General features: G+C 47.2%; 1 protein-coding gene across 1 annotated transcript in view; it reads left to right on the top strand.

The window, feature by feature from the left end:
* The window catches only part of arhgef18b (rho/rac guanine nucleotide exchange factor (GEF) 18b), a 111,424-nt gene that overhangs the window by 45,241 nt on the left and 49,682 nt on the right, over window positions 1-16,501 (top strand). The window contains 4 exon segments of the mRNA XM_084308888.1: window positions 419-525; window positions 13,353-13,493; window positions 14,541-14,791; window positions 15,152-15,277. Coding sequence (XP_084165014.1) covers window positions 419-525; window positions 13,353-13,493; window positions 14,541-14,791; window positions 15,152-15,277 — 625 coding nt within the window.

Raw genomic sequence — 16,501 nt, 5'->3', positions numbered from 1 at the left:
TGTGAGGCATGCGCCAAAGTACACATTACCATCCCCGACCTCCGGGGGCTCTAGCTCCGTCAATCATTTGGCGATCTCGAAAAATGTTGGACAGGGTTGTAACCATGATCTGATAATTGGGGATCTAATACATCTCTATTGATTTATAATAAAGAAAAGCAGGGTCCCCCAATTGGAGAAAGAGGAAAGGTGATTAATAGAGAGTGAGAGAGAGAGTGAGAAAGAAAATGATAGAGAAGGGCAGAGGAAAAAAATATTAAGGAAAGAATAATTGATTGTTTTTAGAGTCCGTGTTTGGACTAGTCGGGTGGTTTGTGGGTTTAGGCTACTGTACCACTCAGCTACAGCAGTAGGATCCAGGTGGGTGTGTCTTAGTCGCCATGTACGCCACTCTAGACCTGTGGCTGTCCTCTTTCAGATCCCTCCTCGGGGACATGGATGAGACGGACACCCTCCGCTTCAAACGCTTTAACGAAGACGCCGTTTCCCTCGCTCCCTCCACCACCGAGTCCATCATCGTAGAGGGTGAGTAGACCGACGCATAAATGATTGGGGTGAATTCATTTATTGGGGTGAGATTTGAAGTAGACAACATGAGGAACTCTAAATACCTGAGATGCTGAGGGGATTCTTTAAGATGCTGTTACAACTCTTATCTTGTTTCCAATATATTTCTAGCATTTAGGTCCGCTAGGATCTACGCTAGTGTCTTAAATGCAGGCACAGTGCCTTGTTTGCTTTTATCCAGGGAGGACAGTGTGTGCGGTGGGAGTCAGCGTGACCTCACTCAGTGTCATTAAGCTGTTGTGTGTGGGAGAGAGAGAGAGAGAGGGAGGGAGACTGGCCGCCAGTCACAGTCTTAACCATGTTATTATAATTATGTTATTGACTGCTGTTGTGTTCCACCCTTGTTATGAACAAGTTACTTAAAGTTTATACAATTCATTTTTGATTGATTTCTTTGATGTTATTCACTATAGTCGACGAAAACAATCCAGCAAATCGAACCCGCAAATTGAAAGCACCTACACACTAGTACACACAGAGTAAAGTAATTGATTTTAGAGCATCTGTTATTACTGTTCTGATATCATCTAGGACAGTTAAGCACTCTGAGGACTAGCAGAGTTAAGCACCAGTCATCATTTTGGTATCTGTGTCATACTGTCAGCGGCTCAGCCCTACTCCCCTACTCCACCTCACCGCCATAGCAGCTGTATGCCGCTCCTGAATGAATATAGTAGGGATGCACCAATACAGTCGGATTCACATTCAGATTTGTTTATTTGTCACATCTTTCATATAGTACAACATAAACAAGTGACAAACATTTGTCTTGGCTTATTGGCCTTGTAGCAGCGACATCAATAAAATAGCACTTCAGGAGAAAAAAAGAAGCGATAGAAAAAGCAACTGATATCCCACTGATATTAAATAAGATAAGATATTCCTTTATTGATCCCCTTGGGGAAATCCAGGCATCATAGCAGCATGGGGGAGGGCGGGCGGTACAGGTACATGTATGGGCATGGTAATAGTAGAAGACATAAATACAGGCAATACAATTATAGTACAGTAGAAAAGTAAAAATAGGCAGTGTAAACAATATAATTAACTGAATATATACATATCAGCAAGTAGGCAGTGTAATCAAAGGTGCAGATGAGCCCTATCAGTTATATTATACATTACAATAAATATGGTCAATAACACTTAGAATCTGAATATATACTATGAGTAAGTAAAGTATACAGTATACACAGGTCCATATTGGATATCAGTCTGATACCAGGCCAAAACAGGGTATCGGTATCAGAGGATCTTCCCAGAATGAGAATCCGATACCAAGAACCATGTGTAATATGTCAGAAATCAAAGCAAAGTGACTTGCTTTTGTGTATTTATGGCACATGGAAATATGTTGGATCTCTCTAATGGTGACACATGTATTACATCTCATTTCATTTTACACAGTGACCCCAAACTAATGGTTGATCTATACTGTTCAGTAAATCAAATGGTTCAGTATCGGCTGATACCTGTTTAGTTCACGTCACAAATAGATCAATACAGTCCGTATTAAGTGATGTTGTGTTTCTTTTTCAAATGTAGCCAAGAGTAAAGACCCTAACCCTATCAAAACAGCTGTGAAAGTGTATATTTTAAGTAGGGCTGGGCGATATGGCCTAAATATGATATCACGATATTTTCTGACCTTTCGGCGATACACGATACACATCACGATGTTTTTCTTTTTTACCCCAAACAATTCATTATGAGGCTTACCAAGACAGTATTTGATTTTGCAAGCTAACATTAAAGACAAAATAAAATACTCATGCATTTAGCATTTTTATATTATATATTAGATTTAGATTATTAGATTATATATTGCATATATTTAGCAATGAGATATTATATGATTTAGATATGAAATATGATGAATTGAAAATGGGGGACCCTGATGTAAACAAGACTAAAGTCTTTCTCTGGTCTGCATCCCCTTAACAATTGTATGTATTGAGCTGTACTGTACCCATTCTGCAATATGTTAATAAAGTTTTAAATCAATCAATCAATCAATCAATCAATCAATCAATAGCATTTTAATGAAACTACTGTATATATGTATGTCTCTAAATGTTTTGATGAATTGAAAATGGAGGACCCTTATGTAAAAAAGTCGAAAGTCTTTTTCTGGTCTTCATCCTCCTGTACTGTATTGTACCCATTCTGCAACCCTTTAACAAAGTCTTCACTCATTCATTCTGACGGAAACATATAATTTTGATTGACAGTCGAGTCTGCCAATTACGTCACAGCGCTTGCACCCGCCCTGCTGTTCTTAGCACCAATCGGCAAGCTCCTAGTTTTTTACTTCCTGAATGTCCTGTGGCTGAACAACGTCAACAAAGCTACTAACGTTAGCTCCCCGCGGCCGTCGAGTAGGAGACCAGTGCTCAACAGGATGACTAAATGAGGCATAATGATTTTACTACAACGAATGTTATAATAAAAGCCTTTCCATACATCTGTCTGATTGAAAACTTTATTAACAGACCGCGGAATGGGCATATCTCAGCACGGGCTGAGATATGAACGAGTAACGTGTGGACAGATTGACGCGACACAATCCTCTTGGGCAAAACATCACGATATCCACGATACGTTGAAAAAGTGTATCGTTAATGAACTGTACCCGATATTTATATAATATCGTCATATCGCCCAGCCCTAATTTTAAGCATTACATTTGTTTTGTTTATAAAAATCTCTGCGCATTGCACCGGAAAACAGACAATTTAGACACGAGGACAGGACAGAATTTAATAAAACTACACTACCCAGCTCACACCAGCCGCAGGCCAACCATTTTTCTCATACAAATATTGACGTGAATGTCGTGATTATATCTCACGGGTCGAACATTATTGCCATAAAATACAACGTATATTGTTTCTTTACCTTTCTGTGAACGTCTAGGAAAAGAAAGCATCTCAATCCGGTAAAAATGGCGGAGCTATAGACATTATATAAAAGTAACTGTACTTACAGTAGATTTCATTCACGATGCCATTTGGAAAGAGGAGATTTGGGCCGATCCATAGTAATAATACATAATAAGGTCATTTATAGGCCTGGTATTCTATATTCATATTTCAATTCCATCATGAGTCCGGATGGCAAAATTCAGTACTGTATCTACAAAAACCCATGTAAATCATCTGTCCTTTGTTCATTTGCTTAGCGTTTTTGTACACTTGTTTAAAATTCACGTTTGGTCAATGTTGGCATGGTGTTATTCACCTGTCAAAGATGGAAAATAATTATAATAACAATTTATATTCTTCTTTGGTTCATTACAATTTACTCAAGCATAGTAACAGATACCATATTTCTGACACTGGGAATACATTCCCTGAGGTCCATAGATGTCCCTAGATACCAGGAACATGCTAATGGACCTTGTAGAAGTGGTGCAATCTTCCATTTACTTGGGTATGTACTTTTAGGCACATTTTCTGAAAATATGGTTAGGGCTTAAGAGGTTAAGTTAAGTACTCGGAATGGATATCAACAGTGAAAAAGTGGTATCGGTGCATCCCTAGTGTTACAAAGGATCAGATTAAACCGAATATATATATTTATTGATTGATATATATTGCATAGTATTTGTATATCGTTTGATATCCCTTGTATATTCCTTGTACATATACACGGAATATCCCTTTAGCCCAGACCATAATATTTCATTCTCCTATTGGACAGCGGTCCACAGGCGCCAGAGCCATGCCTCCGGAGTCAGGTTCAAAGTCACCGTCAAGACATGTCTGTGCATGCCCGGCCTTGCCCAGGGCTACGAGACAGAAATGAGGCTGGCACTAGATTGTTCGCCGTGCATATAAATATGGCGCAGGTGAATACAGAAGCACTTAGTCAGAAGTCAGAGTTACCCAATAAGTTGAAGCCTCACCCACGATACAACGTGCGGTGAAGTATGGCCTGTTTGGCCCCAAAATAGAGCATTGAGACCGCGTGCGAATTAATAACTGAATTGTCAGAGTTTGGCGCTATACCGTCGAGTGCGACATATTTCTATTAAGTCAGTAATAGTCTATTTGTGTATAGTGTATCGTGCGGCTAAAGTTCTACAGTGACCAGCATCACCAACGCTTCTTCGTATCAGCTAGAGTGCTTATCCAGGCTGGGCTGCTTTCATGGCGCTTTCACCCGAGGAGACCTAGACGAGAATCGTGTGGACATGTACACTGGATTAATCTACCCGACGACTATATAGCCCTTTGCGGCTGGATTATATTTGTTTTGGTCCTGTGATTTATGGAGCGGAGAATCGCCGACGCCTACACGTGTTGGATTTACCCTGTGAGGAGCCAGGTCGAGTCGGCGCCTCAGAGAGCCTGAGGCCGGCTAGCTTTCTTCACTGTGGAGCTACAGTCTACGGAGAACAGCTGTATTCGTCTGTGGATCAAGAGACTATTGCACCGTCTCCTGTACTTGGAGTCTCCTTAGTCATCGTTGACCAGACTCTCTACTACCGACAGATCCTCTACCCCTGCTGGCTTACAACCGGGGGGACCCTTCCAGTATCTCCCGCTATATATTACTAGTGTACCATAGATATAATTCCCTAAGATTCAGGTTGTATAATTACCTCCTGCGTAAAACCAGAGAATGGACATTCATTATTGATTTGCCTACGCACATTCCTTTGCCTTATAAGCGCATCCAAAGTATAATAGAGAAGTATATTATGTACCTTTTGCTGCAATAAATACTTAATTATCACTTTGTGTGGAACCGATTCATTGTGGGAAGTGTTCATTATATTTATATATCATGTACTGTATGGCCAGTAATTAAAGTACATAAAGCGGTAGTGGTTTAATGATACCATACTTATCAATACAGTCAGGGAATTGTACCCCTCAGTTACAATTGGTCCTTCGAGCCGGAGGGTAACTAGCGTAATATTAATATAGTGGTATTAATATTGACATGGCCTATGATGAACACTCCACAAAACGGTTCTCCTAAAGTAGATCGCCCGCAGCGTAGACGGCAGACACCTCAGTACTTAGAGGATTACGTTGCCAATATACTACCTAGCTTTCTACAGACGGTAAACGCGGAAAAAGTAGATAGTAAAATTATGTCCGACCCTATCAACCAGGCTACCCCGCCAATAGAGGCCCTAGTGGGTTCTAACGTAACTGACCAAGCTCACGGTAGGGACCAGGAGGGACCTGACATGACTTTACCCCCCGCCAAGACCGAAGAAGTAGTCCCCGGAGAGCTCCAGGATAAAGACAGCTCTCCAGGGATGGAACTCTACCCGCTACAAGAAGAGGAGAGCACCCCGGAGATGGATCTCCAGGACTCGCCACAGGAGAACAGATCTCCAACGAGTACTGCCAGGAGCGGATCACCTCAACCAGCGTCTTCCCCCAGCGAGGCGGACAAGATGCTGGCACAGGCATTCCTCGCCAGCCTAGCAGCCTCAACAGAGCGCGATCGACTCCAAGCACAGACGCTTAGTGAGCGCGAACATTCTTCCATGGAAAGAGAACGCCTTCAGGCGCAGCAACGGAGCGACAAAGATCGTATACGTCTAGAGATTAGACGCCTTCAGACGGAAGAGAATATGGTAAGGGACCGGGCCGAAGCCCAGCGCGCCGCGGCCGAAGCCCAGCGCGCCGCCGCCGAAGCCCAGCGCGCCGCTGCCGGTGCCCAAAGAGAAGCAGAGCGCGACCTCGCTCTCACCAAGCGCGAAGCCGAGCGCGACCGATTACAAGCGCGGATAATGGAGCAGCTGATCACCAGGGCAACACCCCCTCCCTCCGCACGGGGTTCCAGGGCCTCGTCAAGACAAGGGTCAAGGGCACCCTCCCCTACCCGATCAAGCGACCCTGAGCCCGACCACCAGAGAGAGCCTATACCCCCCTCCGAACCCCTTCCCCGACCGGTCCAAGTGAGACCCAGCTACAAGGAAGAAACGGTCTACACCGCGGAGAGGCTAAATAGACGACTACAGGATCTAGAGGACCTGCCAGAGGAAGAAGAAGAGGGAGAGGAGGAGAATCAAGCCCGACAGCAGCACAGTACTCCACAGGACCAGGAGGTCCAGTACAGCCCAGGCTCTACCCCCGCGGCTCTGCGCTACAGACCCCCGACTCAATTCACGGGTGAGCTTGACGCACGACCAGCCCCGAGGAACAGCACCTGGATACGCGGGCCATGGTACCCAGCAGGTACCAGCCCACCAAGAGGCGTAAGAGGAGACTCGCCTAGGAGGCCTCTCTTCCAACGCTCACCGATGTGCCAGCCATCCATGGCATCATACATTGGCACACTGACGTTTCCGGACTTCACCCACGAGAACAGAGCACAGTACACGGAGCTACGAATGTGCTTAGAGACAATGATGTCCGATGTAGCTGATGAACCGTACAAGTATGCTATCCTACTGAAGCACCTCAAGGTGCCCCGAGCGCACAATATAGCGCTGGCCTATGCCACCTCTACTACCCCATACACAGCGGCTCTAGCAGCACTCGACCAAAGATATGGACGCATATGGGACTACGTATTACAAGAGATAAGGCATATTGACCGCCTACCCCCAGCCACAGACAATCGCTCACTAGATGACCTGTCTATCAAGGTACAATCCCTGGTAGGGATGCTGGGGGCGCAAAGAGAAAAGGGTATGCACGAACTGTACGCGAACTCTAATGTCGAGAGGATTTTAGAGAAGCTTCTGCCCGCCCGACAAGAGCGCTTCAGGCGGCAAAGAGACCACCGTGATCCTAACGGTCCCGAGCCATCCCTCCTAGACCTAGCCGACTTCCTGGCGAGAGAAGTCGACAGCCTACGGTTGGATACGTTCATGCGGAGCACCCCAAGCTCCAGAGAGGGACCTAGGAGAGCAAACGATGGCCGCAGATTGGTGACCGTCATGCACCAATCAGAATCAGTACCGAGCAGCAAGAACCACAGTACCCCCTCGATGAAAGAGAAGTGGAAGATGGTGTGCCCGTACTGCGAAAAGGAACACTGGTTGTCACAATGTGACACGTTCAAGAAGATGACCGCCGACGAGGTGAGTCAATGGATAAAGTCCAACCGACGCTGTTACCGATGTGCGCGCAGTCACATGGCAGCCGATTGCCGCTTAAAGAAGAGGTGTAGTCAGTGTGACGGAGCCCACCTAGATGTCCTACACGACAGTAACAGAAGAAAGCCTGCACCCTCAAGCAGCACAAAGGCAAGTGTTATGTACATTGACCCCGCCAGCAGCGGGGGCGCCCGGGTGCTCTTAAAGGTGGTCCGCGTAACACTGAGTTACCAAGATAAGGTCATGGACACTTACGCCGTCCTTGACGACGGGTCAGAGAAGACCCTTCTCCTCGCGTCCGCTGCGGCCCAGCTGGGGCTGCGGGGGAGCGAAAACCAGATGACGATTCGGACAATAAGAAGAGATCTAAAGACGATAAAGGGCGAGAATGTCTCCTTCACTATCGCAGCAAGCGGGCAGCCAGAGAGACGGTATAGGATTACTAACGCTTTCACCAGCCAAGAAATAGGCCTGTCGCAGTACACCTACCCCATCGCCAAGCTAATGGATAAATATGTGCACCTGCGTCAACTACCTATACCGCTCATAGACGGTGCCACCCCGACCCTGCTGATAGGCTCCGACCATGCAGACCTCATCGTCCCGATAGACCGGGTCCACACAGGGCCCAGAGGCTGTCCTGCAGCAGTCGAGACCCGCCTAGGATGGACATTACAAGGCCCCCTCGCTAAGTCTCTTAACCGAACAGCAGCCACTAACTGCCTCCACTCCAGAGTGACAGAAGAAGACACCACCCTCCTACAGCATGTCGAGAGGCTATGGACACTAGAGACAATGCCCTTTAAGAACGAAAAGAAAGACATTCGTTCCAAGGAAGACATTTACGCTATAGCCCTCCTCGAGCAGGGGACAAAGAGAGTCAAAGTCAACGGAGTGATGAGATACGCAACTCCACTCCTGAGGCGAGAGGGTATGCCTACCTTCCACGCCCCAAAAGAAGCGACGGAGCGGTATCTATTGAACACAGAGCGGCGCCTAGCCAGAGACCCCGCTCAAGAGACTGTGTACCGCGCTGAGATTAACAAGCTAATCACAGCGGGACACATAAAGAAAATTGACATTAAAGAGGCCGATCAGACGACCGAATCATGGTACGTGCCGCACCACAAAGTCCACCACAACGGCAAGGATCGTATTGTGTTCAACTGCAGCTACCAGATCGGATCACAAAATCTGAATAAAGAGCTCTTGCCCGGCCCAACACTCGGCCCCTCTCTACTAGGCGTGTTACTACGTTTCCGCCAAGACAAGGTGGCCATCAGCGGCGACATCAAAGGGATGTTCCTGCAGGTGAGACTAGTGGAGGAGGACAAGCCCCTGCTGCGGTTCCTATGGAGAGAGAGGATCGGGGATGAGCAACCAGCCATCTATCAATGGGAAGTCCTCCCTTTCGGAACCACATGCAGCCCATGCTGTGCTACGTTTGCACTGCAAAAACACGTCGCAGAGGACCCAGCAGCTGATGAAGAGGTCCGACAAAGTGTAGGAAATAGTTTCTACGTGGACAACTGTCTGCAAAGCGTCTCGACGCCAGAAGAAGCCGAGGCCCTTCTACTCAAGCTCCGCGCCTCCCTGATCAAAGGCGGCTTTGATCTCAGGCAGTGGGCCAGCAGCGACCCGCAAGTATTGTGCAGCCTCTCCCCCGAGGACAAGGCAGCAAGCAGCGAGACCTGGATGGCGACCATCCCAGGAGAAGCCCAAGAAATGACATTAGGACTAGTCTGGCGCTTCAAAACAGACTCGCTCCATTATAAACACACACCCCTGACCAAGGAGCAGGGAAGGTCGACTGCACTACCGACCACCAGACGGAGTGTATACAGAACACTCGCCAGACAATATGACCCGTTGGGATGTATTCTACCTTACACCACCAGGGCAAAGATGATTGTAAGAGCGTTATGGGACAAGGACCAGGGCTGGGACGACCCCATACCCGAACACCTTGCATCCACATGGAGAGAGTGGGAGACGGAACTCAGCTCACTCCCAGGTGTCAGCATACGCCGCAGCTACTTCCCACCCACAGTGAGGTCGGAGACGTGCCAGATGGACCTGCACGTCTTCAGCGACGCCTCCGAAGTAGCCTACGGTTCGGTGGCCTACTTGCGTGCCCGAGAGGAGGGAGGAGAAATACATACTGCTTTCATCCTGGCTCGCTCAAGAATAGCCCCACGAAAGCAACAATCTATCCCGCGTCTAGAGCTCTGCGCAGCCCTAGCAGGAGCGCAACTCGCCACGTTAATCCAACGTGAACTCACCATTCCGGTGCAAAGAACAATCTTGTGGTCAGACTCCACGACAGTACTCACATGGATCCGGTCTGATTCGTGCAGATACAAGGTCTTCGTGGGAGTCAGAGTCACAGAGATTCAAGATTTAACAGAAGTAGCAAGCTGGAGGTATGTGGACACAAAACACAACCCAGCTGACGTCATCACCCGGGGAATGTCCCTGGATGACCTCACCCGTCACAACCTATACAGTGACGGGCCAGAGTTCCTCAAGCTCCCGGAAGAAGAGTGGCCTACACCCACCCCACGGGAAGCGAGTAAAGAGGAGGCCGAAAACAAGAAATCTATGTTCTGTGGATTGAACACACTCGTCTCCACAGACCCCGACATAGACGATTGCCTCACCCTAGAGAGTGCGCAGCTAAAGACATTCCTGTGGCACCACCCAGAGGTTCAGCTAACTACTGACATTACAGCAGCTGACTACGAAAAAGCAGAACTTCTTCTACTACAACGAGCCCAGAGAGACTCGTTCCCCGATGAGCTAGACTGTCTACAGGGAGCAAAGCCCGTCCCATCAGACAGCAGACTGCTCCACCTAGCCCCCGAGAGCGACGCCCATGGTCTCATCAGAGTGGGTGGTCGTCTGCGGAGAGCTCCAGACTTACCGGATGACGTCAAGTACCCGATAGTCTTAAACAGCCGACACAAGGTCACAGAGCTGATCATAAAGAAATACGACGAGGATGTGCATCACGCCGGGGCAGAGAGAGTCTTCGCGGAGATCAGACGTCGTTATTGGATACTGCAAGGGAGAGAAGCAGTGCTGCGCTTCCAGCGAACCTGTCTAGACTGTCGTAAGTGCCGAGCGCAGCCCAGTATACCCCGGATGGCTGACCTACCTCCCTGTCGCCTCCGACTCGGCGACAAGCCTTTTCACTCCACCGGTATGGACTGTTTCGGCCCGCTGTATATAAAGAAAGGAAGAGGAACCGAGAAGCGGTGGGGTATTGTATTCAAATGCATGACCACCCGAGCGATGCATATAGAACTCCTTCCAACCATGAGCACAGACTCATTCCTTATGGCCTTCCGAAGATTCACATCGCGGAAAGGCAAACCGTCTATATTATTGTCTGATCACGGGACAAACTTCAAAGGCGGAGAAAGAGAGCTGAGAGAGAGCTTCCAAGCTATGGGCCCAGAACTTAAGACCCACCTCGCTCCATCCCAGATTGACTTCCAGTTTAATCCCCCGAACGCACCTCACTTCGGTGGAACTTGGGAACGAGAAGTACGTTCAATAAAGACAGCCCTGTACGCCGTGCTTGGGGCCCAGACCGTGGCGGAAGAAGTCCTAATGACAGTCCTCACGGAGATCGAGGGAGTATTGAACTCAAAGCCCCTCGGTTACGTCTCAAGTGATGTAGCAGATGTCGACCCAGTCACCCCCAACACACTCTTGATGGGGCGGCTGGACCCCGCGCTACCACAGACAATGTACAGGCCTGAAGAAGCGAACGGCCGAAGAATGTGGAGGTACAGTCAAGTATTGGCTGACAAGTTTTGGAACAGCTTCCTACTCCACTATCTACCGTCTCTACAGACCCGCCAGAAATGGGTGAAAGAGAGAGACAATTTGACAGAAGGAACAGTCGTCATGATTATCGACCAGTCACTACCCCGAGCTATGTGGCCGGCTGGCCGCGTAAGCAAAGTGATCACCGGTGTTGACGGAAAGGTCCGAGCAGCCGAAGTGCTCGTCCAAGGACGGATCTACACCCGACCCGTGGCGAGGCTAATAGAACTGCCAAGGCTCCCCGATACTATCGATGACGACCATGACCCCATGACTTTGTGAACTGCCCGACCCCCTCACAACAGACATTGAGTAGTGGACAGTGCGGTTAATCTGTCTCTGCTTAGCTAATTAGGTGGGACTAATTAGGAGGCGGCTGTTACAAAGGATCAGATTAAACCGAATATATATATTTATTGATTGATATATATTGCATAGTATTTGTATATCGTTTGATATCCCTTGTATATTCCTTGTACATATACACGGAATATCCCTTTAGCCCAGACCATAATATTTCATTCTCCTATTGGACAGCGGTCCACAGGCGCCAGAGCCATGCCTCCGGAGTCAGGTTCAAAGTCACCGTCAAGACATGTCTGTGCATGCCCGGCCTTGCCCAGGGCTACGAGACAGAAATGAGGCTGGCACTAGATTGTTCGCCGTGCATATAAATATGGCGCAGGTGAATACAGAAGCACTTAGTCAGAAGTCAGAGTTACCCAATAAGTTGAAGCCTCACCCACGATACAACGTGCGGTGAAGTATGGCCTGTTTGGCCCCAAAATAGAGCATTGAGACCGCGTGCGAATTAATAACTGAATTGTCAGAGTTTGGCGCTATACCGTCGAGTGCGACATATTTCTATTAAGTCAGTAATAGTCTATTTGTGTATAGTGTATCGTGCGGCTAAAGTTCTACAGTGACCAGCATCACCAACGCTTCTTCGTATCAGCTAGAGTGCTTATCCAGGCTGGGCTGCTTTCATGGCGCTTTCACCCGAGGAGACCTAGACGAGAACCGTGTGGACATGTACACTGGATTAATCTACCCGACGACTATATAGCCCTTTGCGGCTGGATTATATTTGTTTTGGTCCTGTGATTTATGGAGCGGAGAATCGCCGACGCCTACACATGTTGGATTTACCCTGTGAGGAGCCAGGTCGAGTCGGCGCCTCAGAGAGCCTGAGGCCGGCTAGCTTTCTTCACTGTGGAGCTACAGTCTACGGAGAACAGCTGTATTCGTCTGTGGATCAAGAGACTATTGCACCGTCTCCTGTACTTGGAGTCTCCTTAGTCATCGTTGACCAGACTCTCTACTACCGACAGATCCTCTACCCCTGCTAGCTTACAACCGGGGGGACCCTTCCAGTATCTCCCGCTATATATTACTAGTGTACCATAGATATAATTCCCTAAGATTCAGGTTGTATAATTACCTCCTGCGTAACCAGAGAATGGACATTCATTATTGATTTGCCTACGCACATTCCTTTGCCTTATAAGCGCATCCAAAGTATAATAGAGAAGTATATTATGTACCTTTTGCTGCAATAAATACTTAATTATCACTTTGTGTGGAACCGATTCATTGTGGGAAGTGTTCATTATATTTATATATCATGTACTGTATGGCCAGTAATTAAAGTACATAAAGCGGTAGTGGTTTAATGATACCATACTTATCAATACAGTCAGGGAATTGTACCCCTCAGTTACACCTAGAATATAGACAAATCACTGCTGATAAGGGTCAGGTTTTATTCATTAGTGGTTGTATCCTTCCTTTTACGTGCTCACTATGCAGTGGTACAGGCTGATCTGGGGTCTGAATTTGAGTAATGCCAGTGTATTATTAGCTATTGTCTCCTTCCTTTTAGATGCTCACTATGCAGCGGTACGGGCTGATCTGGAGTCAGATGCCCAGGACCTGGAAGCAGAGTCCTGGAGCCTGGCGGTCGATCAACAGTATGTCAAGAAACTGACAAAAGAAATGGTTAAGAGACAGGATGTGATATATGGTGAGTCTGATGTTTATAGTAACACAATAAAGGCATGGCTAAGAGACGGGGTGTGATATACTGTGAGTCTAATATTTATTAGTTTATTAGTAACACAATAAAAACAAGGTTAAGAGACAGGATGTGATACACTGAGTCTAATGTTTATAGTAACACAATAAAGACGGTTCAGAGACAGGGCGTGATATACTGTGAGTCTAATGTTTAAAGTAACATAATAAAGACAGGGTTTACAAGACAGGACTTGATATACTGTGAGTTTAATGTTTATAGTAACAATAAAGAAATCGTTAAGAGACATACTGTATGTAGATTTTTGTTTAATGGATTTCCCCCCTCTAAATATTGTAATTCAAGAGGAAGTGTTCATTACACCACTATCCTTGGTGGTCGAAGCCTCATATATCGGTGGGTAGAAGGCTACCAGTTGAAACGTATAGCTTTTTCGAAGGATATTTTCACGACATTTGTACTTCCTAGGTCAGTATAGTCAAGTGGATAGTGACCGGAAAGGTCGGGTGACGTACAACATAACTGTTCTTGAACTCACTATATTGCAAGAGTGTTGAATGTGCCTCAATCCACTGAACCAATCAATACCTCTGAAAATGTGACACATACCACTTGGTGGTATTCTTACTTTACCCTTTACCCAAACTACTTTACAATACCACAAGTGCATACATTTTGAATATGGGTTTATCCCCATTGGGAATCAACCCCCCTAACCCTGGCATTAGTACCAAACTCCTACCAGTCACGCTTCTACTTTTTTTTTTTTTTTAACTTTATTTTTTAGCGTTTATCGCTTTTCTGGTCAAGCATGACCGACAGTTGTAGAGTGAAACGGGAGGGAGAACAGGGGAAGACATTCGGCAAATGACGGCGGGTCCGGGAATCGAACTCGGAGTCAACCAGAACCGTGACGCAGCACGGCTCCTCCCGACGCAGAAATAGCGCCGAGATACGCGGTGAGCTACTGGAGCTCCCCCCTCTTCTACTCTTAACTAATCATGTTGACGACCCCCCCCCCCCCCCCCTGAACAGAGCTGATGCAGACAGAGATGCACCATGTGCGGACACTGAAGATCATGCTGCGTGTGTATGTCCGCGAGCTGAAGGAGAACCTGCAGATGGACTCAGGCCGACTCGAGTGTCTGTTCCCTCGCCTGGAGAACCTTCTGGAACTCCACACGCACTTCCTGTCCCGCCTTCGAGAGCGGCGGCGGGATAACCTCCAGTCGCCTGGTGACAGGAACTACTCCATACACAGACTGGCTGACATACTGATCACACAGGTATACAGGGTCCCTCATGGACACGCACACACACGCAAGCACACACACACGCACACACAGTCATGTTTTCATGCTTTGGCTTAACATTCATTCCCTAACCCCTTACCCTAACCATAATCCTAACCCCTGACTCTAAAATAGCCCCTTGTTCCTTGTGAGGTCTGCGATTAGTGTCCTTTCAAGGACAGAACATGCACACACACATACACACACACACACACACACACACACACGCGCACATACAGTACACGCACACGTACCATTATAACAACACACAATGTGTATTATACTTACTGCATGGTTGACACCACAGAACCGTGAGCTGCTGTCTCAGACATGCTGGTTGCCTCTGTTGTCCAGTTCTCAGGTGAGGTAGGGGAGAGGATGAAGGAGAACTATGGAGACTTCTGCAGCCACCACACAGAGGCTGTCGGCTTCTACAAAGACATGCTGCAGAACAACAAGAAGTTCCACAACCTCATACGGGTGAGAATGACCTCCAGATCGACCCGCTATTTGTAGGAATGTATTAACCATCTCAATACAGAATCAGACGGGCGGCTGATTGGCGCAGTGGGCAAGGCGCTCGCCACTAATGCAGGAGACGCTGGGTTCGAGCCCAGCTCTCTGCGTTGCTACCGGTTTGGCCGGTCGTTCATACTAACACAATTGGCAAGTGTTAGAGGGTGGGAAAGCCGGTGGGTGGGGATTGGACGTTGTGGACAGCGACTCCTACAGGTCGGTTGGGTGACGCCGGTGCGACGGAAACGGGAAGTAGCGGGGGCAGCGTGAGCCTCCCACGTGTTACTCCTCGCGACTGAGGGTTTGAGCTGCTGCGGTGAAAAGATGCGACAGGCTGCCTCCTCGTGTACCGGAGGGGACACGTGATGCAAGGCTTCTATCCTCACTACAGCCGACCAGTGGGAGGCATAGTCTAGCAACGTTCAAGACAGGGGAGGGAAGAATTGGATAATACGAAATTGGGATGGGAGAAAAATAGAAAATGGGGAGAAAAGGTGAAAAAATAAAAATAAAAAATAAGACACATTTTAGAATACGTTCAATGCAGTATAGAAATCTCTTCCTTAGGTCTCGCATTTCTTTCCCCTTTCTGTCGTCTAAACCAGTGGTTCTCAACCTGGGGGTTGCAGGATGTTTTTCGGTCGGGAAAAGATGTACGAATACATTGGCTGAAATCCCTCAGTACCTACACAATCAGACAGAATCTACTAACCCTACTACCCACACTCCATGCTTTTAGAACTCTGTAATGTTCTAAATCACTGTAATGTGTACCTTTTATGTACATGTGACCAGTGGCGAATCCTCCTGGAAGCCAAGGGAAGCCAGGCTTCCCCATTATTAAAATATGAATTAATAACAAATATGAAATATAAAAAAAAATTATTTTATTTTATATAGTTTACAATAATAATAAAAAAATCATTATTTTTCATGTTATAATTTTTTTTTTTTTTTTTTTTTAATGTCTCCCTCTTCTCCTTCTCACTCTCTCTAACACACTGTCAGACTCACTGAGCAGAGGCAGTGACTCTGTGCTCACTGCAGCAGAGGAGGCAGAGGGGAGGTGTCTTTCTCTAGCATCCACCATGTGATTCATGCTTGTGGAGTCCCAAACCAATAATAGCCAATAAGATTCGAGCTTAGTAAAGCGCTTCCCACACCTTAAAACGGGTCCGTCAGCAAACT

Source organism: Notolepis coatsorum, assembly GCF_963971535.1.
Source record: "Notolepis coatsorum genome assembly, chromosome: 2".
In the NCBI taxonomy this organism is placed as follows: Eukaryota; Metazoa; Chordata; class Actinopteri; order Aulopiformes; family Paralepididae; genus Notolepis; species Notolepis coatsorum.
Note: the sequence above shows the minus strand (reverse complement) of the source record. Positions and strands in the feature narration are given on the sequence as shown.